The following is a 22,621-nucleotide window of genomic DNA, read 5'->3' on the forward strand; positions in this document are numbered from 1 at the left end:
AAAGAACGTCCGTCATGAATACGCAATAAACCCAGGTCTGCAGTCTAAAGCCAATAGTACTCACTCTGCCATGGCAAAAGCTCCATATATTCTCTATGAGTTCGTACACACAGTACTTTGGACAGTACGTACATGTGGTCTGGAAATGTTGTGGGTGAAACATCACAGACAAAATGTAAACGGAAAAAGATAAGTATACTTTACTACTGTTCGACCCTTCCCAGTAGCATTTGTAAGATATCTGTTAGTAAGGAGACACTGCTGATATTTACAGAAGCATGCACACTATAAGTAAATATTGTTTATTTTAAGTATTGAAACAGTCAGAAGTTTATAATCCAATGTTGCATACCTACCCTTTTTTATTGTGATATAATGATGCGGCGTGAGATGGAAGCCTTTATATATGAATCAACTTGGTACTACAGAAAAACCACCCTTTAATTGCCTTTATAAAGCGCACAACAGATATGGACAAAAAGGAACCAGACACAAGCAAGAAACGATGTGTGGTGATCACAGCCCGCGTGCATCCAGGAGAGACACAAGGCAGTTGGATGGTACAGGGTTTGATTGACTTCCTTGTTAGTGAGAACCCGGATGCTGAGGTAAGAACACTAAGCCGAGTAGCGTTTCTTTGCCTTCTGTTTTGCCTGTTTTTAAAACATCCTGATGAATAGGATCGTCCACTAATCAACTGCTGCCTTGAAGTGCTTGCGTTTATCACCGCTTCACTTCAATTGGGTTCGCTTCCGTGCTGGTTGGAAACATGTGGAAAAATCAATGAATCATTATCTGTAAGAATTCTCAACAAGTACTAATGTTGTGGCTAGTTTTGTTTTTCTCAAATGTCTTGACCATATTTCCTTCACTGGAAACAAAGATGACTTGGACGATGGCCGATTCAGGTGAATTTAACTGCTGGGTGAATTGAAGAATCTTCCAAAGAAAAAATTATCCGACCAGTATAACTTCCAAATGATGTAATTATCCTTTTGCTAGCACATGGTCGAAAGAACATTCTTCCGAAAGATCTAAGAACGTCGTACGACCAAGGTATAGGTACATTTATGCTTTTAAACAACAATCCAACACGAATGGTTAGAACTAATGGGTTGTTGGGTAACTATTTTACTAAATGATGTCACACAAACTCTTATTTGAGTTATGACCCAGAAACATCAAAATATATTGAAAATGGTTCCACAAAAGTAACAACATTGAACTGTTCAATGACATTTCCATTTTTATTTCAAGTTTGCCCGAGTGAACAATGTGCTCATAAATGAGAATATGACCCTCCTGTTCCAGAGGGCCACCACCTCAGTTTGAGATCAGAAAACGTTTTAAACTTTGTACGCGCAGAGTGTCAGTGTTTTCGGAGAAATCTTACTCCGACTGATGACAAAATTATTTTTTGGCCGGTTCAAGGCCATCTTGCTTATCTGAGAAAATTGAACCAATTCGTAACTTTATTCATAATCTTTATTCTACGGTGTACTCAGTAGAAATGCTTAGCAGTAAGTCGAATTTCAATAAGTAAGACATTCTTATCAGGAGGTAGGTGGGAGACAAGTCTAAAAAGTAAAACAGTAGACTACAACTTATACTTCTTCAGGAGCCGACATGCTCGGAATGTGGACGAACTGGGCGTCCGCGGATAATAATAACACATTACGTAGGAATATACAATCGCCTGTGACACTCATACTAAATCTATGGGTGTTTTGTACTTGGAGGAAATACCGCAGACTGTGTGTTCCATTTAATCAAGATAGAGATGGGTTCGGAGGATTTTTTGGGATGACTGAAACTTATCCAGAACAATGCAATAGTAGCTTGATACCACTGTAAAGACCACATTTTGATTTCTACAGCTATTCTAATAGGTTTTTAAGCAGTATCCTGGAGAGCGTTTGCTAATGGAACCTGTTGCCTTCTCACCTAACCCACTCCATTCAATGCACTGAGGACGGACCCACCGGAAAACTCCTGGATAATCATCCGCACAGGAGAAACAGAGCTTTATCATATACTGCTGTTACGTGTACTAACCTGGACCGTGGTGTAGCAATGTGGTGTTACAGCCATTCTTAAGTGTTGTGTGCTTTTGAGATAGATCTCTCTATGATAAGTATCAGGATACTAATACCACAACACCCATTTCGGAACGGGTGTATGCACTTTGTGAAACATTTATTCTCACTAATCCACTTCAAAGTGAATAGGCACTCATCCAGAGGTTTGCTACCTTCAGAGCTCATCAGCAGTACGTCTCCTTGACCATCCTTGAAGGTAAACTCCGGGAACTTGACGGGTAATTCGAGTGTGCCTTCTGTTATCTTACCCACGCACAGTAAACGTGCCCTTAACAAGTTTGAGCAGAACTTGATAACACCTTAGGCAATGTTACAGTTATGTCCAATCTCGTAAAGACCCTGTATTTGTCCTGTTTGCGCCAACTGGTAACCAACCGGGTGAAGCGAAACATTTGCTCCAGGGCAGAGGATAACTGCCGAAAACACACACACACACATACGTAAATCAAACAAACTGTCCGACATAGTTCAAAGGTCCGTGGTGCTACCATAGAAATTTGACAATACCGGAGCCGAGTTTTGCCTGGAACTTCTCAATCCATGATGCTAATTGGAAGGAAGGCACTGAATGGCGGCAAACCGGTCAGCATAACCAGGGACGTTACCGGGTAGCCGTTCGAAGCCAAGGGCAAACCAAACGCATCGCGAAATTGGCGTGCTTGTAGACCTGTTCAGAAGTGACGGTGAACATGTGTCCAAGTTATACTGGTTAGGTAGTGGTAACACACTTACTTAGTATATAATAAGTCCCAATTCCAAAGCCTGGCAAGGCCAAGGCTTTATAGACAAGACAGACTTTAACAAGAGCTCAATCTACGTTCAGTGCTTCCCGGATTTTGTTCCATGATAAAAGAAGTATTGTTAAAACGAGACTGGTATGGCGGAACTTGTTCAATTAGGCGGCCAGTAACATCATGACAAATTCTATGTTGTCGTGTAAATCTAATTACATGACAAGCTTTTGTGTTATCATAGCCATCAGGAAAAATAGATGATGTAACCGTTAGATGGCTATTCGGAAGGAGAATGCAAGCCCACAAAACACGCGAAAAATCGATTAACTTCAGAGAGCCCTTATCCTGCACCGGAAGTAGATTTGAGCCAATCATGAGCAAAATATCATTCTGTTAGTCTCAAATCGAAATGGGCCAGGCTCAATCTACAGAGAAGGCTTTATTCTACAAAACTCCGTATACGGGTTGATTTCACTGCAGATATTGAGGGCTGGGCATAATCCCGGAAACGAAAAAGGATAGGCTCGTTAATTTTGATTGAAGACTCCAGATAACCTATTTCGTAAAGTGCATTATTATTTGTGTAATAATACCTGGGCCACCATTTCCCTTTTGGAAAAGCTCCTACGTTCCAACTTTGTCTTCAAGATAATTCCAATGTTAAATCCTGATGGAGTGATTGTCGGGAACTACCGTTGTTCTCTGTCTGGATGTGACCTGAACCGCAAGTATCACTCCGATTTGAAGCGGTTTTTTCCAACAGTATGGCACGCCAAAGAAATGGTGATGAAGTGAGTAGAAACAGACTTCCTTTTCCATCCTTTTTTGGTGGATTATATGAGGGAGCCATCGTGCGAACTCATCATAATGTACAGAGGAAATGCCGTTAAAAAATAACACAGTGACTCAACATTCGCTCTGAGTACTATACAAAATGTGTCACAAAACAGAATCTGAAAGAAGCCATACATACCTCAGGATGAATTACTAAAGGGCTTAATAAATGATGTGTATAAATTTACGTTAACATTCAGATTAACGTTTGGAACTTTGAAACCGCCTTATGGTTGTGTTGTTGAAAGAGAGCTTGTCTCATGGGGTAACTAGGCATCTTTCGGCTGTCAGAATAAGACTTAGACGTAAAATATTCGAATGTGAACGAATATTGCATTGAATTTGGTGTAAATACAAGATTGAACTTAAAATTCGGATACGAAACTGAAGTTTTCGCACAAAATTGGCCTTTTTCAACAAACCTCTGTGTCCACATTATTCTCCTTTGCAATGCCTCCTTTCTGTCCTAAACCACAGAAAGAAAGCACTAAAGTCGAGCTTAGTTCCGATCAACCTTTATCGTCGGTGTTTATCTTTGGCCGTGTCGGTTTTTGACCCTTGAACATATGCACTGCTGAAGAGCCTAAGTGAAAGCGAAACACAACTCTGGTCTCAACTGCTTTGGTCCAGACTGACTAAACTAATTGTACCATGGCGGATGGAGAACTGTTCCGCAACTAACTACAAGTATGAAGTTTTTTCGTATGTAGCATGGATGTTTTGCTGCTATCTGTATGCGTGAGTGAGTAGTTGAGTGCGTGAGCGCTTTGTTCATCTGCAACAAAATATACGAACATTCCGAATTTTCTGTTACCTGCCTACGGCTACCGAAAAATTCTCTGATGGAACTGCTTGCACAGCAAGCAAAACATAAGTCTTCGCACCGTGGTCGTCATAAAGGTTCTACAATTAATTGATATACAAAGACTTGGGGATAATGATAAACATAAGACCAGAAACCAATGGAAAATTGACCGAAATAAGTACCGGGAAATCCCAGGCAACATATGAATGAAGGAACAGTCCGGCACTTTGCGGCATTAGACGTTAGTATCGTCGTCGGTTTTTTGTTCATCGAATGCTTCACATGATCTTCTGGGAGTGAACTTGCACCTACCTGACAGAAGGGGTGCAGAGTACTCCCCATTTATTGGACGCTCATTTGAGGCAGAAAGCATTTAGCGCACAAAACCCATACACCTCTGGCATCTGCACTTATCTTTCAGGTTTGAGGCAGTGTTGCGAACCCGAATGTCTGTCAGTATTCGCGGTCTTTGTCCAAATTAGGCACTCTCAACTCAAAAACAGAGTATGACGGATAGCAATATATTTGGACTACTAAAATTATCTGATGTAGCGCTACCGAAACGAGAGGCGGTGCCTAACAGATGAAACGGCTGATGCAACCAAAACAGTTACTGCGCCAGCGTTCAACGCACCAGGTAGACAAACCACATCGCTCAATAGTGAACATACCTTCCTGTTGCGACATGATGATTGAGGAACAGCTAGCATGCCTTGAGGATGTGGCAGTACCATAATTTTGTCAAAGGTTAGGTGTTTGAAACTCAGCTCTCAACATGACCAAGTCTATCTACTACTGGTGAGCTTGAATGAGGACAAAGCTCGAGTCCTGCGCTTGCCCTATTTGGTGTGAACCAACCAGCTACAAGAGAGAGGAAACTGATGAAAGGGAGTGAGGTGGATACAAATGCAAAAATAACAACCACGTACAACCAAATATTTCGTACATCACTTAATAAGTTTTTATGATGGTTGATTTTGCCATATTTGCAGCAGTATTGGACTAATATGACTCAAAGAGGCTTTCTGCGACTAGTTTTCGTGTCACGGTTTCAGGGAGAAAATAAGAGAGCCCCATGTATGATGTCTCAACGTCTCAGCCACAAACGCTGTTACTGCGAGGTACATTGGAAAATTAAACAAGCTTAAGCCCAAGTCAATAACGCTATGAAATTTTGGTGACGTCAACAAAAACAAACTGAGGTTTAGTGGTTGTCTTTCCTCAGATGCAAATTGTGGCTACTGAGGCGGAAATGCAGTGATTTCGGATGACGTTTTGTCGATATCAGAAAACAAATTGAGTAGATATATCCTACAACAAGGTACGCAGAATGACGAGGCATTTTGTTGGCTCTTGGATGGACATTCACGTACCCCATATATGAGCTGTACGGCTAAGAACCTGACGCTAGGGAAATGTTTGCCAGTTTTTCTTGTCAACGTGAACTGGTCACAAAGACTTGTTAGTTCAATGAGATACCATACCGCCATGGTTTGAAAGAGAACACATGGAAGAAAGTTGGTTTATCTGCCTACTTATTGTCAGGAGCCTTGTTAAGCCTACAGTCATGGGTATATCCTATCAATTGTTTTGCGTGCTTAGAATGTTTGTTGATAACTGAGTGTAACACAGCACAATTCTGTCTTACAGCACAATGCAAGACTATGCCGTTTTGGTCTACTGCGATTTTCACGGACACAGTCGAAAGCAACAAATGTTTATTTATGGGTGTCGGAGTTTGAATCCGGAAACGCGCTTTCATGACCGGGTTTTTCCGGCAATGCTGAGCAAAAATGCACCAAATCTGGTAAGCAGCGATGGCATGAGCGATTTTTTAAAATGATTTTATTTTGCTAAAATAATTCAATTTGTCATACTGTCCAGAGCACTAGATAAAGTTCCATAGTTTTGGTTCCCGTAATACTGAGTGTTGTTGCTGAGGCAACCTCAGACACAAGTATCGGTAGTTCCTCTATGGTAAGTATAATTACCATAGCAACTGTATTGTAATTTGGGCGCAACAAGATTGATTGTTTGGTGCGTTCCGACGTTCTCTGGTGTCTGAAGACTGATGACCAGAAGGCAGAAGACAATGACGTTTCTGGAGACAACCGGTGATTGTGACGCAAGCGCAACTACCATGAAGTGGATGAACAGTTACCACGTTTGTTAGTTTGTTTTTGTTCCAATTCAACGATACTTTTCATTGACCTGGCCTATTGTTACGTTGCTAAGATTAAAAATTTCATCTGTGCTCAGCGTTAGATGTGAGTGATCCTGATCCGAACTCTTGACCGTTGTATCTTTATTTCGAGCCTTTGTTACGGGATCAGTTTATTGTTTCGGCTGCCTGAATTGGGTAGAGAGTTAGTCACTTCCACAGTGCACATGCTTTGCAGATGGGGCTAAACGTATGTGGGTCCGAGCTGGATTTGGTTAGCTCAATGGTTTTCTGATACTTTAAGAAGTGATCTGGAAATCATCATCCTGCGAACTTGTTAATTCTCCCGGAAGTCCACAAGCCGTGTTGATTTCATTTACTATGAGAAGTACAGTGAATCGTTCACTAGTAGATTTGCTCCGGTAACCAGGCACTGATATCTTTTATACCAGTTCTATGAAACTTAATTAATACATCGACTGTGAGTTTCACTTTTTCGTGCTTATATTTGATCACCCAGTAGAGAGAAAGAGGAATCACTCCGAGGAATTTCTTCTTTTGACTGAGATAGTCTCTTTAGACCTGTGTCATTCGGTTGGTTGGACCACCTGGTCCGTTCCTCAAACATAGATAACAGCCGTATGCTTACATACTATCTATGATCTACTGTCATATACCCGATAGGTGAAAAATTTTCGTGAGTTCTCGAAGAGCAGGTGTGCACTCTGTCAAACAGGCGCCCCACTGCACTATCGAAATTCGATAGCCAACAGAAACAAGCGGGCTATTTTGCTTAATAGTCGGTGATAGCGGTTAGCACTTTGACCTTTCTCTGTGATCTGACTACGAAGGACAACTGAAACTTCCAATTTAGACGCCATAAATATAGACACGTTAGGCAACTCTCTGGTCTTCTTGAAACCAATTAGCAAAGGTTTCTATCCCATGTGGGAGAGTGAAGTAGACGGGGTAGTGAATAAACCTTCTTTCTTGTTTCATACATGAATCAGCAAAGTAGCTCATCTGCTTATGAGCATCTTAAGTACACGTGAGCCTCTTTTTTGACTTCCACAACAGGCTGGGCTTTGCTCTTGTTCTGACACGCAAAGAGAATTCGTATGATTGTTTAGAAATGGACAGTTCAGTTGTTGGAACATTCATCCAGTAGGTCAGAATATGCCAGTATATCGAAATATTGGTAGCTCAGGTGCGTGTACAGGTGGTTGGTTAGATCAACAGCAATCCTATCAACCAACAACAGGGTGGAGTTTGGCGATTTGAGTCAGCCCTCTTTTCTGTCATGCTAGCTATACTTGTGCTTCTCATTTCAACATCTTTCTAACTCCACCACACTTTTTCATAACGAATACTTTTGTAATAAATTCTAGTTCACTTATAAACAGTCGATGATCTGAGCCTATTCACTGTTTCGGTGGGACATCAGACAAGTCCTAAAAGGGTTAAACTATCAAACTGCATACATATATTTGCATATATTAACAATATATACTTAACTGTATCGTTTCATCTTCTTTCCTTTTCTTACGGACATCTAAAAACTAAGTTACACACCGAATTTCTGCTCCATGATAAAGCTGATGTTTATAAAAGTGTGGATAAAAACATCCAGTAGATCGTTTAATTTAGTGTTGCTCTATGCAGTAAAGTAACTTCATTTGAAAGCAAGTCGTTGAATGCCTCGCTAAATTTTATTTACCCATCAATATGGTTGCAAGAATAGGTCTTAGGGAGATCTCACCTCCATTTTCTCTCATCTCTTGGAACGATTTACCTTTGAATGTTAACTGGATATCTTTGTGAGTACAAGAACTCTGAGACAATTCGTTCAACAAAATTACAAAAATAGTCTGCCGTCTCCTACAGTGGCATCTTCTTGAAAAAGGTTGAACATCGAGAGGGAAGTTTCCCGATTAGGTAAATGAAATTTACCAGCAAGTTACGTCAGTCAATGGATTTCATAATGGAACTCTCTCTTTGCTGCAGTTCATACAATTCGAATGTCACTGAGTATCCGTAATCAGTTTCAACTTTCTTGATTTCAGTTTGATTACAGTAAGTGTAGATTTACTGTACAAAAAGAGAAAGAGGGCACTGGAAGAGTTGTGATGTGGAGGACAGGGATTTTAAACAGCTATACGCTAGAGGTGAGTGGTTTATAACTAATGCTCAGTTCTCTTTGCCTATGATCCTATACTAGAATATGTGAGTGCCACCTCGATTACATTTATGAGGATTTCCCAAAATAGTTACTGACGAATGGCCGCTACCACGTTTGTGAGCTTTGCTGATTTTCTCTGAGGATCGATAGGCGTCGTCTTTTGAGATTTCTCGTGAATGGAGTATAGGGGGCAACTAAATTACCGCTATTTGGGCAGTTCTCATATCATTATGTGACAAGTCTGAATCACGAACGGGGTTTCCTGTCACGACTTGTATGCTAACGGGGTGGGGTTATGTTTTTGCATTGCACTTTATATTACCAGAGTCTGAGTCCCGTTACGGAAATGGGTATCCCTATTTGATGTGTTTTACTAGGAAGACTATACGGTTCCAGGGTTTCTTCCTTGATAACGACAAACCAGTATGGTTGTCTGGGCCGATTGGATATACATTCGGACTACTTCGTAAAACTTCTCATAATAAATTGTGTATTCATTTCATGAAAAGGTCAAAACTATTCGGTCATCCTACTTATTAGACAACTACACCAAAAAGTACCCTAAGAAGAATTCAAAATATGGCTATGAGTTGATTAAATGGACTTTGTTGTCTGCACTGCAGCATAGCATTGTATATAGGTGTCAAACTTTTCCAAACGGGAGATCGACAGCCACTCAGAAGGCCCCAAGGAGTGATTCGAAACCGAGTCGCACTGAAGACAACCCACTACTCTTATCCGTCAGACCATCCAGGTTGACTAGCGTGACGACTACTGAACAAGCTGCACGCTCGATTGATAGAATGTGTAGTGTTAACGAAGGTATTTGGGAGAAATAACTCACTCCCGATAGATGAACTGATCACACTGCACAGGTTGCGCTGGCTTGGCCACGTGCTGCGTATGCCAGTCGACCGACTTCCTCGAAGGGCTCTTTTCGCACAACCAGAGCCAGAGGCGGTCAAACAATGACTTGGCAGCGAAGTATGAAGGCCATTACCAGCAAACTCAGCTGCGCTGGTCACTGCCGTCTTCCTGGATGGGGACCCCGAGACGGGCCACGTCAATGGCTAGAGACATTATCAGACATTGCCCAGTCACGCCCTCAGTGGCGCTCGTGCATCCAAGCTATTGCCTTCAATGCATAGCTTCTTTTCCCCTCCCCCCCCCGCTTGACAACTCACTGACAGTGCTGGATTNAGTGCTGGACTTATGCACCAACTTACCAGCTCGCGCCTGCAACGCGCAGCTACCTACCCCCTACCCCAGATCATCGGTGAACGAAATTGCGGCAGCTGCAACCAATGTACGACGAGTACGCGGTTATTACAGCTGACAATGATGATGATGATGTTAACGAAGGTACTAACATGCTTTTGCCGGGCCTCTGAAGGACGCAAGTAGTCGGATAACTTCCACATTATGTACAATTTACATTCAGGATCCAATCCCATCATTCCTTACAATTAGGAAATATCTCAACTTTATCACTGATAGCCAAACAGATGGGATATCACTAAAGAGCCGTAATGTTCTGAAGATGCCATTGCCTAGTATATGGTAAATCGTAACCACGTCACAATAAGTAAACGAAGACGAAAAATTATGGTTCATTTGAAAGTGATTAACGCTACTTACTGCTCAAACTACAAACGATGAATCGGAAATGTATTTAATACCTGTGTTCTATGTGCTTTTCAAGCTATCCATGAAGCAAACAGTTTTATGTTGTATCCGAAGTGTAACAACTTAAAGTTGGACCGACATTCACACCTCTCTGATAAAAGAGGCAACGCTGTCCGTTAAACAGACATTTGCCTATCTCGGGATTAACTGGTGGAGTGAAGAAGATGTATTCATTAGAGTTCTTTCATCAATCTTCCCAGCATAATAATAGCTCCCGGTTCTCCAACACAGACAATTCTGACCCAAGACAAATTTCCTTCTCGTGATTTCGCGTTGTAGGTGACATTACGGAACGTCAATGGTGGCTTAAATATTTGCCAGTAAGGAACACCGATGCCGTTGGAATTAGAAAGTATTTATAGAAACACTTCTTGCCACGGTCAGGAAATTCAGTGGAATTTGCGAAACCAACAAGCTATTTCGAAATTTGACCGGGAGATCCTTGCTTTCACTTTCAGACCTCTCGAGGCCTTATTAGCGGTTTAGGGGTCATTTGAAAAACGTTCCAGATGTGAGTTAAGCGTATAGAGGAAGCATTTTCATTATCCATCGATGCATGAACAAGGAGGTTTTGGGGAATAGAAAACGCCTCAGGTGCCCTGACGGCCAAATCAGCGGGACACTCAATGGATGCGTTGCACAGATGCACACGTACTCACACGTACACATACGGAAGTACACACATCTTCCGTCCAACGTTCGACTAATGAATAACTTTAATCATTGCTTTCAATTTTGCTAGTGTGTTGCAGCTTCATCACTACACTTGTCATTCCAGTGTGATAAGATATCTGATGAAGACAGAGTAGACGATTGAGAAACACCTTGAACCCAACATCATAGCAAAATCCGTGTGACTTGAGTTGGTCAGTCAGTCTTCGTCGGGCTATATACACAAATCTGGATGACAATTTGGCCACTTCCAGCTTGGCAGCAGCAAGTCGGAAAGGATACAGCGTGTTTTTTCTGACTGAGTATTTCGGTTTCAAATTGATGAATACGGAATCAGCTCTAGAGACGATTGAAAACTCCGCGGTTTGAGCAGTGTCTGTCTTCGTACTTACTTTGGATGTCGTAGCAGCCAGGCTTCATGTGGTACTGCTGAAAGATTAATGTTTTTTTATATTACTGATATGGAAGAGGATGTTAACAACTGGTTTGGAGTCGGAAAGCATGTCGATTGGTTTTCATCTGACTAAAGATTATACAAGGGAAAATAAGGGCTGACACACAAAATGCCCCTTGTGACCCCAATACACGTATCACTGGTTCCCAGAGAAAACTTGAGTATGAGTACAATGCGGGGTGCCTTGTTTTACGCCTGCGAGTCTTGGCCACTTCTGACAGGTAATTTGAGATATCTCCAGGTTCATGACCACTGAAGACTCAACCAACGAATTATGGAAGTAGTTGTCAGGAGACAACTTTTGGCGAAGCAGAGGATGCTTCACTGAAAGAATGAATCCAGCACTGAGTTAGGTGTCCCGCATACCTGTCAAATTACCGCTTGCAGAGACGCTTTCCCTGCCTGATTCCGAGTTACGAAAACCGGGGGCTTGAAAGAATTTGACATGGCAGGAGAGAATGAAGAAGGTTACGAATAATTTCGGTACCGTTTTCCTTCCAGGATTAAATCCACATGACGCTCTGTGCTTGGCTGGAAACATTGAACGATGCGGGGGCTAATCAATATCAGTGGTGCTCATGGTGGAAGTTTCTATCCAGATTATCTGACTGAGAGTTGGAAAAAGAGGCATCTCTAATCAATACAGTGGTGCTCATGGGGGAAAGTTCTATCCAGATTATCTGACTGAGAGTTGGAAAAAGAGGCATCTCAGAATTTTTTAAGGCTGGGCCTAGGTCTCCTCCCTACAACACTTATCTTTTCTTTCCAGTGTAATGCATTTTTCGAATGAATTGACACTATTCTACGGGAACGAAGCATCAATGTTCCCGCCTTGACAATGATTTCGAAACACTATCGTGGCATTATTCGGTTATCAATTATTACATTCAGATGGACAAACTTCAATCCCGGTCACAAACTATTCTACTTTGTTGATCCACATTGATTTCACGATTCTGACCGTAATGTTTGCAGGCAACGTTTTGTGGCAAAACTGGAGAAGTGAAAGAGGACAACTATCACTTTAACACGCGGGACTTCGAGGAGATGGGCCGTCAGTTTTGTGATACATTGTTGGACTATTGTGATCCAGATCAAAAGAAGGTAAGTTATTCGGACTACTGGAGAAGATGCTGGTGAGCTTTGTCGGTGCTATCCGTTCATCTAAAGCGCTTGATTTTACAACCGCTCAAATGATTTTGTATATTAGCCGTTTTAACGACCTCTTCCGGTGATCCTTCGGGCAGACCTACTGGCAACAGTTGCAAAATATTTTCGCTAAACTCATGTTTGTTCCTTTGGAAAGAAAATCAGTATGAGCGAAGAGAAAGTAAATTAAAAGGTGAATTATACAACTGGATGGAAAATATTACGGAAAAAATAGGTTGATGAGAGTCTGTCAGTAATAACTCGGCACTTCAGCGAGGTGAGATACATTTGGAGTAGAAAAGTGAATTCAACTTTCCAAAAACTGGAGGAAGTAATCTACTAACCATTAATCAGTAGCACTGTGAATGTTAAAAATTTTATTTGTGAGGTCCCGCCATAGTGGGGTTTCGCACCAAAAGAGGTTTTCGGCTAACGCTTGAAAATCACTGAAGCCAACCCAAATATCCCATTGTACGAAATTATAAAGCTTTATCCAGCTTCTGTAGAGTTGGTACCACTTCGCATAGGAACAAGCAGACGCGGGGAGCAGTCAACAGAGGGGACCTTTTATTATAACTTACTATGCTCCAACAGATGACATACCGTTTTCTCAAGAACGGGCATCCGACTGATCTCACTTCTATCTCGAGTAATCTACAAACTGGACAAATGTACTATTATGCATGGAACTAAAAAAACTGAGATTTGTAGGCGACAACGAGTTAAATGTGTCACGATCAACTTGTTCCCAAAAACTGTGATAAGACATGGGGGCCGTTTTGAAAAGTTAGAGTTTTGTGGTCAAATTTGTATGATATGGTTAGGTAGTTTATGGTAAATCGATTCGCAGGTATACCCTCCCAGCAGAATGGCATGATATACTGGATAGTTCACAGATACATATAAGTTGCTTTATAATAAGTTAATACCAGTCGTGCTGAGTGAATGTTATGCCACAGAAGTTATCACAAACCCCTTTGGAAGTTATTTGTCTTCCATCAAGATTTCCTGCTACGGCTAACGTCAACTTAGGATGGAAAGCCTGAAGTACTGTAGAGTTGTTTTATCCTCGTCACCACCCACCAGTAAAGCACATTTCACAAACGGAAGAGATGATTCCAACTAGAACTTTTTGTCGTTTGGCCGCGAGTGAATGATCAGTGGTGCGGTCAACTTAAAATAAAAAAGGAAATGATGCCCATCGTCCGCTGATCACTTTGAGGACTACAAAAATGGCCGTTTTTTCAATTAAAAATTCCAGTGGAAAGGCAAATATGATTATCGTGGTATTCATTAAAGCACCTAACTTTTTGTGCTATTTTTATTTCACAGTCTGTCCATCATATGCAATGTATTGATAACCTGGTATGGTTGTAAAACGCCCCCACAAATCACATGGATTCATCTTTAATAAGCCGACCATTGAAAGCGTGTGTGATGACGTATTACGCAAAGTGGACCTCTTGAATAAAGGAGTAGTGGCGTTATTTGTCTCTCCAGTTCAGGTTAATCATGCTAATTAGATCACTTTTTACTTATTACTCATGCCTGTATCGGGTGTATCGCTGATAGTAATTCCCCAAAAGCTTCGTTGACAGTGTAAATTTGTTGGATGCGAACAAAGACGAAGCAGCTGTACAACACTGATTCTCAATGTTTCTGTTTAAATTAGCTTCACTGATCACTTTGAGACTACAAAAATGGCCGTTTTTTCAATTAAAAATTCCAGTGGAAAGGCAAATATGATTATCGTGGTATTCATTAAAGCACCTAACTTTTTGTGCTATTTTTATTTCACAGTCTGTCCATCATATGCAATGTATTGATAACCTGGTATGGTTGTAAAACGCCCCCACAAATCACATGGATTCATCTTTAATAAGCCGACCATTGAAAGCGTGTGTGATGACGTATTACGCAAAGTGGACCTCTTGAATAAAGGAGTAGTGGCGTTATTTGTCTCTCCAGTTCAGGTTAATCATGCTAATTAGATCACTTTTTACTTATTACTCATGCCTGTATCAGGTGTATCGCTGATAGTAATTCCCCAAAAGCTTCGTTGACAGTGTAAATTTGTTGGATGCGAACAAAGACGAAGCAGCTGTACAACACTGATTCTCAATGTTTCTGTTTAAATTAGCTTCACTGGTAGGACGTACACTTGAATTGATAGTTCAGAACCTCCCACTGCCTCGAATTATGGATTTTTGTCTACCAAATTTGGATAGACGTCCCTCAGATGTTAGGACACAGAGTTGACCAACTTTGTGTATTATTCTTGTAAAACCTGATACTTTCTTCACTTGCGAACGACTTTCAACTTATTGAGAATAAATTTACATAAATGCTTAGTCCCGTAAAACTGTCGGAGTTAGTTTCATTGTACATGCTGTACCATTTTTGTGCTCCCAGCGAAAACTGTTATTATGCTTAGTCTTGGTACCTTGAAATTGAAACTCACGGCTCGTGAGGTGTTATATATTTCTAAAGATCAAAAATTAACCACCTACACCGAGCAGAATAAACAAGCTGATTTTCTGTTTGCGGTTCAAACTCAGAACATCACCTTGCTGTTTTCACCATCGTCTTCCACAGTTCTAATGGTCTTACAGTTAGTGTTGCTGCTGAGTCTGTGTTTGCAATTTCTAACCAACTCACTTCCATCGTTTTCTAGTGCAACTATATACTGACAGAGTTGAAAAGCGATGCACTGGCAAAAAGACTGGCTCGTTATTCCGGTGAACTCGGAGAGGTCAATGAGTCAGATTTGGGATGCTCCACTGATGATAGTAGGTGAGATTCACTATTTGTGATGCGGATAACAAGTGTTGCTCCCATTCTGTGTTGTGCTGTGCATTAGATGGTGATGACCGTGAAAATTTGTCAGAAACTACAGATGCAGGAAACAGGTTGCTTCACTTGTAAAAAAACGCCAGCGAATCTCATTGTTCTGCTTTACAAGCACAATTTTCAACAGAGGTTTTCATAAGGAGCAAGAATTTTGTAAGTAAATTCATAGCGATGCTAACGCGCAACAACACATTCCGGGCAGACAATGCACAGGGGAGCGTTTTGCCTGGCTGTTGAATATCAGAACTTGGTCGTCTACACAGTAACTTAAAGAGTTAGGATTTTTAACTTGCTATCAAGCGAAATTTGCCCTGCGTTACGTTTTGCAGTATCTGGTTGTTAAGTCCCAGTTAAAGTATGTACTCTAAAGGTAAGAAAACCACGTGGCATCTAAATGTCTCCCCGAAATATCATTTTTTTCTTGGACAGGACCATCAACATAAAGTGCGTCCTTGACTTCACGGATTTACATAAAAGGAGTAATCTCCTCGTAGATTGTTTACCGCATCTATTGGAATTTCTTTGATGGTGGTGTGATAATACAACTCTGGGTAGTTAACGAAAGTGTACAAAGTGAATTATTGTCAGTGAATATGCAGATGTCTTAATTGGGGTACTATCCCCCCGAGACTTTGTTCGCTTGCTCTCGCTGAAATACTGACTATTCTGACTACTTACCTAACTGTCTAACTCTCCTGTGTTTTTTTCCAGCGATACAGGATCCGACAGTTCCAACTGTGATGATGTGCCCGCCTATTATGCCTATGTTCTGCAAAATGTGAGTCTATGTGTTACTCAGCAGGCTCAACTAATGATGTACATGTGGTAGGAATTCACAGTAAAATGATTCAGTGTCTGTCGGTACGTGCAATGTCCCCCGGGAGAGCACATGAGGATACGCTAAAAAGGCATTCGCTGTGGGACTAGAACAAAACATTGGACAAGCACCATAAACAAGAGATTCAAGTGAATTTAGTTGAGTCTCCCGTTGAAACCGAAACAGTGCTAACTAAGACGGTTTTGGGGAAACAACTAGATAGTTTCCAATCGTTAGGAAATGAGTTCATTCACCAGCTAGCGGACGGTCAGGTCTCCGTAGTTTTGAGGACATTAAACTTACAGATAAATGTATTGAGTCCAGAGGTTCACCCATGTATACTGTGTCCTTATCATGTGTAAGAGAAAACGTTCCCCAAAACGTTAACCAGTAGGGCGTGAACGGTCATTGTACCCGCACAAAGATAGTCCTTTCTAAAGCAGTTGTTTCCAGATGAGATTTCACCCACTGCTTATTGAGACGGCTCTATACTGTATCGTTGTACCTTGGCGTGTGGAGTCATGACATGAATATGAGTGGTTGTCTTCCACTGCCTGATCCATGCATGCAGTGATGACAAGTGCTGTTAGATTTGTGAAAGTCTTATCAAAAGTTGTACATAAGCTCTCCTCTCCTTCTTCCAGACATTTAAACTCTTATGGTAATATTTTTGCTTTGAACCATCTACAAAAGAATTGTTGCCATATTTTACGGGCGCTCATGGTGCTATGCAAAAACGAGCTCCTTTTCAAATTTCTTTATGGAATTAGTTAGCCAGCTAGTTGTTGAAAGCATCATTGAAAGCTGGCGCAAAAGCATGGCAATTGAACGGTGTTCAAAGCTCTCTTGAGTCCATGTGTTGTATACAAGGTAGGAAGCCTAAAATCCCTCAAGGTCGCTCCTTATGGAAAGGCGATACAAGCCATTTTGGAAGGGAAAAGTGTAGCTCCTCAAGAAACGGCGCACTTTTGACTGATTCAAGTCAACTTTATTTTGACAACCAGAAGCAACCAGAAAGTGCGTAGTGTATTCTATGTTTCTTGATTAACCAGTTATGATAAAATGTCATCTGTGGATATTAATTATTTATTAATAGAAGTACTTATCAGTAACATAGTTGTTGCTTCGCATTTTTAAAGATTAAGATGACTGAAGAAGCCAGATGAGCCCACTATTTATATCATCCTTATTTGTAAATGATTGTTTAACGGCTTTACCTTTTCATTTGAGTGACGTGTAGTAATTATCTTGCATAAAGCCGTAAATGAACGCTCGCAATCAATGTCAGCTCTACAGAGGCCTGTTTCCACAGCTAGATTCTAGATGCTACTTCCAAGCTGTTTTGCTTGATAATTATCATGTCTTGCAAACTAACATATTATCGGTGCAGGCGTATTGCATTTTTCGTTTTTTCAATCTGGTTAACAATATTATATGAAAGCAACTGCATTTGGCTTGGGGCACATCGCTGAAAACGAGCTTTGAGATTTATCGATACATAGTCAGCCAAAGCACTAATGATATGAGTTTGTATCACTTCAAAAGAATAAGCAGATATGCTAAGTTGGTATGCGTAAGTCACTGTCCAACAATTTGAACTTTGCAGGTTTTATTTCCAACTAAAGCATCAGCGTGTGTTTGCGTGTGACTTCGTACAGTGCCATCTCAATCTTCTCTCGATTTATTACTTCTGTCAGTCACCGAAGAGACCAGCCCGCCGAAAACCACGCAAGAAACGGAAAGAAGCCCCCCAGAACGCAGTAAGTCTGGACTTGATTTCTTACGTTTGATGTGGCCTTAATTAGCACAATCTCAGTGCAGTAGCTCCACAGCTTACCTTGAACTGACTCGTATGTTCCACTCCGTTTCACCGCGTCAGGACTTTGCGGCCCCTATTTTATTTGCCTGCAGCGTGCAACACACCCAAACAAATGTGATTAAATCATACGCTATCCACTAATGGTATCACTACGTCAACAGCTCATGCAACCACATGGCGTATAGATGTGCAGTTGGTCTAGCGATCAGAAACAAAATTATATCCTAACAGTCAGTCAGACAACGTTCCATCAGCTGATCGACATTCGGCTTGTTAACAATAACAGTTTTCTCTAGAATTTTCGTAAGGTTACAAGAGTGACCTTATTTACAATGTATCGGGGCCACTTGGCTGGGAGCCTTTGAAGGTGCTATCAGACGGGAGTGGTAGCAACTGTTTAGTCCTTCGATATGCCGCGCCTAGATCGGTTCTGTATTCGAAGTTTTGGACTACATTTCTCAACTTAAGGTCAAGACTAGACGGTGAGTTTTATGTACACATGAAAAGAGTCTGGAAGTTGTATATTTGTGTATACAGTTGCTTTGGAGAAGCGTTCATTCATGAGTCGACTTTGAAACGAAATGAGGACGTGGTACTCAGTCTATCTTGGCATCACATTTTAACACTTCCGTTTGTGTTTCTGTGGAATATGTCCTGAGAGACGTCAGGCGTACAATTTGTGCTTAATAGTGACATGAATTTCCATAGGCAATAGAGCCTGACCGGCTGATTGTCGTAGCCTGTTTTATTCGGCACTGTGCCACTGCTGCTTTGACTAAGAGCCACGTTGACTGCTAGTGCGATTAAAATTCCGCAGCAAGCATAGGGACAGACCTCAGGTGTGGAAGTCCAGTATTACTGAATGCAGAGCAATTATGATCATCCAGACCACAAGAAAATCGATACTTGCGTGAGAGAGCAAAGATGACACCACGTGGGATAAATACAATTTCTAAAACAGTCATGTCATGTTATACAAACAAAAGAAGAAAACGCCACTGGGAGCGCTGCTAAATGAGCTGAAATGATCAGCATTGTTTGCCAGATCGGGGAACCATACAGCAACCAAAATTTTCATTCCAGCGAATAAAAGTCACCCTTGCAAACCCAGCCGCCAGTAGTCAGTTCATCAAAGCCAATCTACCTTCATAAAACCTGTCCGTTTCTGCTTTGACCGTCAGAACTCCTCGGTATGTTTGATTAGGTGTTTTAATTTGCGATGTTTGCAATGATTTTTGTAGGTTTTTACCTCTGCGGTGTTGGTCCTCTCTGGTAAGGGCTCTGGCAGGACTATTTAGAACGTTCACTATTTCTCGAAGGCACCATCAACCGATGAGCCTGCAATAAATAATCGGTGAGAGTAAGTTAGCAAAGTACCCGTGAATGCTAAGCATCATCCAATGAGCACGCAAAGTACGATATAAACGCACTGTACTTCAACGCCACGTATTCCGAATTAATCTCAAACTCAGCTGTTTTACTGTCAGATCGTCCAGCAGATAGTGCCAGACAGAAAACGGAGACACAGTTTGCATTTATTTTCAGGTCACTAGGTCAACAAGCGCGCAGACTGAAGTGAGCTGATATCGAGACACTCATTAAGTCGACCGTTTTTTGTGCGCAGTCGTTCTTTTTTCTCTATCGAGTGGATGATTAACAGATCGGGGCTACATTCTATTAACCATGTAGCTTTTTTTGCTAAGTTTCCAGCATGCATACGGACATGAATTGTTCACGAAATGCTACCATAATTAGAGGAACACTTTAAGGTGCCCATCTCCACAGATTCGACAGTCGCTCAAACACTACTGTATTACTATCTCTGACGTCAGTCAATAATTCTTGCATTTCAGTAAAAGAGATCCAAATTATTTGTTTAAACCTTTGTGATAAATTCTGCTTCCTTCTAATCCATTTCAGAAACGGATAACTCATTGTCCAGTAAGTAATGTTCGCATGATTTATAAGTAAATATTGATCAACTGTGGCCGTGGATAATTATAGTTATACCGTGTGCAGTAGATTTGAACCAAACAATGCAACAGCGACAGTCGGGTATTCTCATTGTTTTGGGTTAGGTATCTCTTTTGTATACCCCGATCAACACTCTTCGATTTGTATCTTTTGGCCAGCTGAAAAATATATTCTATTCAATTTTCACTGTATGTTTGACTTAGAACAAAGGCTCAAAATCCCTCAGAATTCAGAAACCGGTGGATCTCGTCAGTCAAGTAAACATAAAAAAGCTCAAGTAGCTATTGAATGTTTTACACATTCATTGTATGACTACACTAACCGAGACACTCAGTTGAGAATAATCAGTCTCCCGTTAAAATCAATTTAGTCGGAAAATGAGTGTATTTTGTCGGCTGTGTACAACGCAATTACAAACAAAACATGAAGACTCAGGAACCACACCTACCCGATGAGCGCCAAGAAGAGCGTAACGAATAGTGTGCTGTCGAAGAGATTTTAGCAACCTCATAAGTAGTGGATTCTACCAAGGAAGTACAGGGCAATATGTCGAGTATCTTACCAGCTGAAGCAGCCCCTGTGTGGTACATTTAGTTGAAGCATACCCTAACTGAGAGTTTCAGCTGGAATCCAGTTGAGTCTTCAATGTAAACGAAACTAGTCTGCAAGTGTGTACTTCGATAGATCCAAATTTATCAAGCTGCTGCTTCACTTTGGATGTTATCTTATAAGCAACGTCACTCTTGTTTAGAACCCGAGAAGCACCATGTAGCTACTTTAAGTTGATCGGAAAAGTTTGAAAAAGATTGGGAAGGATATCAGAGGGGTTCAGTAGGGTTTGGTAGTGCACAACTTGGGAATCTCTAAAGCGACTATTCAGTTATTGGTTGAAAACCACACGATTCAACCACAAATGGCCAGTCAATATTTTTACCTCACATTATGACATGATATGGAGCCATTACTCTTCGGTAGCGCGCTCAAACTGACAAATCCAGTTCTTGCAAATAGAAGATCTCACCATTCTGCTCAGAACAAGTTATAGGTCGTTCAATTTTTTTCTGATTTTTAACAGGTGTGTCAGAAGAACGCGCCCGGAATCTCACAGATTTTTAGCTCAAACTCAGAGCTCTGCAGAAAAGAAATGCGTACGCAAAGGCCGGTGAGTATAGCCCAGATGCATTTCTGTCGTGAACGAGGTTTGCTTGGTAGTTTACAGACATTGGTGTAAGTGATCTCATCTGTAGATCACCAAATATGGCAATGTAAACAGGCTGCTGGAAAAGCGGAAATCAACTAGAGCCATTATAATGAAAGCTTGGCAAATGACTGATGATGCAGGTGTCAGAAAGGTAGGCTAAGTCACAAGTAGTACATAAGGTTGACAGAAACTCGAGCACTGAGTCTACCTGATGAGCTCCCCCCGCACCAAAAAAGGGTGGAATCGGCCGTGGGCTGTCGAAGAATTTTCAGCAATCTTATGAGTAGTACATTACATCCATAGACTAAATTTCGTTTGTTGACATGGACCGGTTATTGATTCCTTTTGGTCCTCAGACAGACAAGTGTTTTCCCTGAAACAAAATCGGTCTTTAGGGACTAATCTGAATGGTATCGGGTGTCGAGTAGCAATACATGAATGACCTTGATTGACCATTCAATCAAACACAATGAAAAAGTTACGAAGCAGCGATTAAAAGAATATTCGTCAGAAATTCTGTTTCATTTTGGATTTCGTGCAACAGATGTGCCAACGTTCATCGAAAAACAAGTAGGCACTGCCATCCATGCTGTCGCGTGTGCATATAGGTCACTGGTTATTTGCAACTAGAACTAATGGAATTTTCTCTAAAAATGGAGTTTGCCACAATTCAGGGTGGTGCGCACTTTTCGTTTTGCAAGATACAGGAGGACGACTGGCTTCTCCTGGAACCTCACTTTGGAACATTTTAGCTGGTAGTCGGAGCGATGTTTAGGTGGCCGAATGTTATAGGTACCAGATGACAGCTACTGTGTAGAGAAATATTGTGCAGCTACAAGTCACTGAGTCAAATGGCGATTTTGTTTCAGTAGAACGGGCCTTGATGACTGTTTCTTTTAAAAGTGACCACAGTTAAACTTGTCTGCCGTGTCGTCACGCTATGCGTTCATCCAGCTAGTGCAGGTGAGAATGCAGGCAGGTCCTCAGAAATTCTAGTGTTCTGTACAAATGGAGAGGGACTCATCTTACTAGTCCCGGATAGATGATCGGGAAAACAACTCAGTTCTCTTACGATGGATTTTGACGTGTTTTTGTTTTCGCTGTTAGCAGATTCTCCTTGACTTCTCCCAGAGGGTAAATTCTGCCTTTGGAAATTGCTTCATGGGCATGTGGTATTGGTTTCGGAA

General features: G+C 41.3%; 1 protein-coding gene across 1 annotated transcript in view; it reads left to right on the forward strand.

Moving 5' to 3' along the window:
• The window catches only part of T265_07684 (hypothetical protein), a gene marked incomplete at both ends in the record, with an annotated part of 48,170 nt that overhangs the window by 13,275 nt on the left and 12,274 nt on the right, over positions 1 to 22,621 (forward strand). Inside the window, 10 exons of the mRNA XM_009173263.1 lie at positions 459 to 608; positions 3,455 to 3,624; positions 6,123 to 6,279; positions 8,697 to 8,798; positions 12,600 to 12,728; positions 15,448 to 15,566; positions 16,335 to 16,401; positions 18,138 to 18,200; positions 20,180 to 20,200; positions 21,309 to 21,395. Of these exons, the coding sequence (XP_009171527.1) occupies positions 459 to 608; positions 3,455 to 3,624; positions 6,123 to 6,279; positions 8,697 to 8,798; positions 12,600 to 12,728; positions 15,448 to 15,566; positions 16,335 to 16,401; positions 18,138 to 18,200; positions 20,180 to 20,200; positions 21,309 to 21,395 (1,065 nt within the window). The remainder of the gene's footprint in view (positions 1 to 458; positions 609 to 3,454; positions 3,625 to 6,122; positions 6,280 to 8,696; positions 8,799 to 12,599; positions 12,729 to 15,447; positions 15,567 to 16,334; positions 16,402 to 18,137; positions 18,201 to 20,179; positions 20,201 to 21,308; positions 21,396 to 22,621) is intronic.

Source organism: Opisthorchis viverrini (genome assembly GCF_000715545.1).
Source record: "Opisthorchis viverrini unplaced genomic scaffold opera_v5_180, whole genome shotgun sequence".
Classification (NCBI taxonomy): domain Eukaryota; kingdom Metazoa; phylum Platyhelminthes; class Trematoda; order Opisthorchiida; family Opisthorchiidae; genus Opisthorchis; species Opisthorchis viverrini.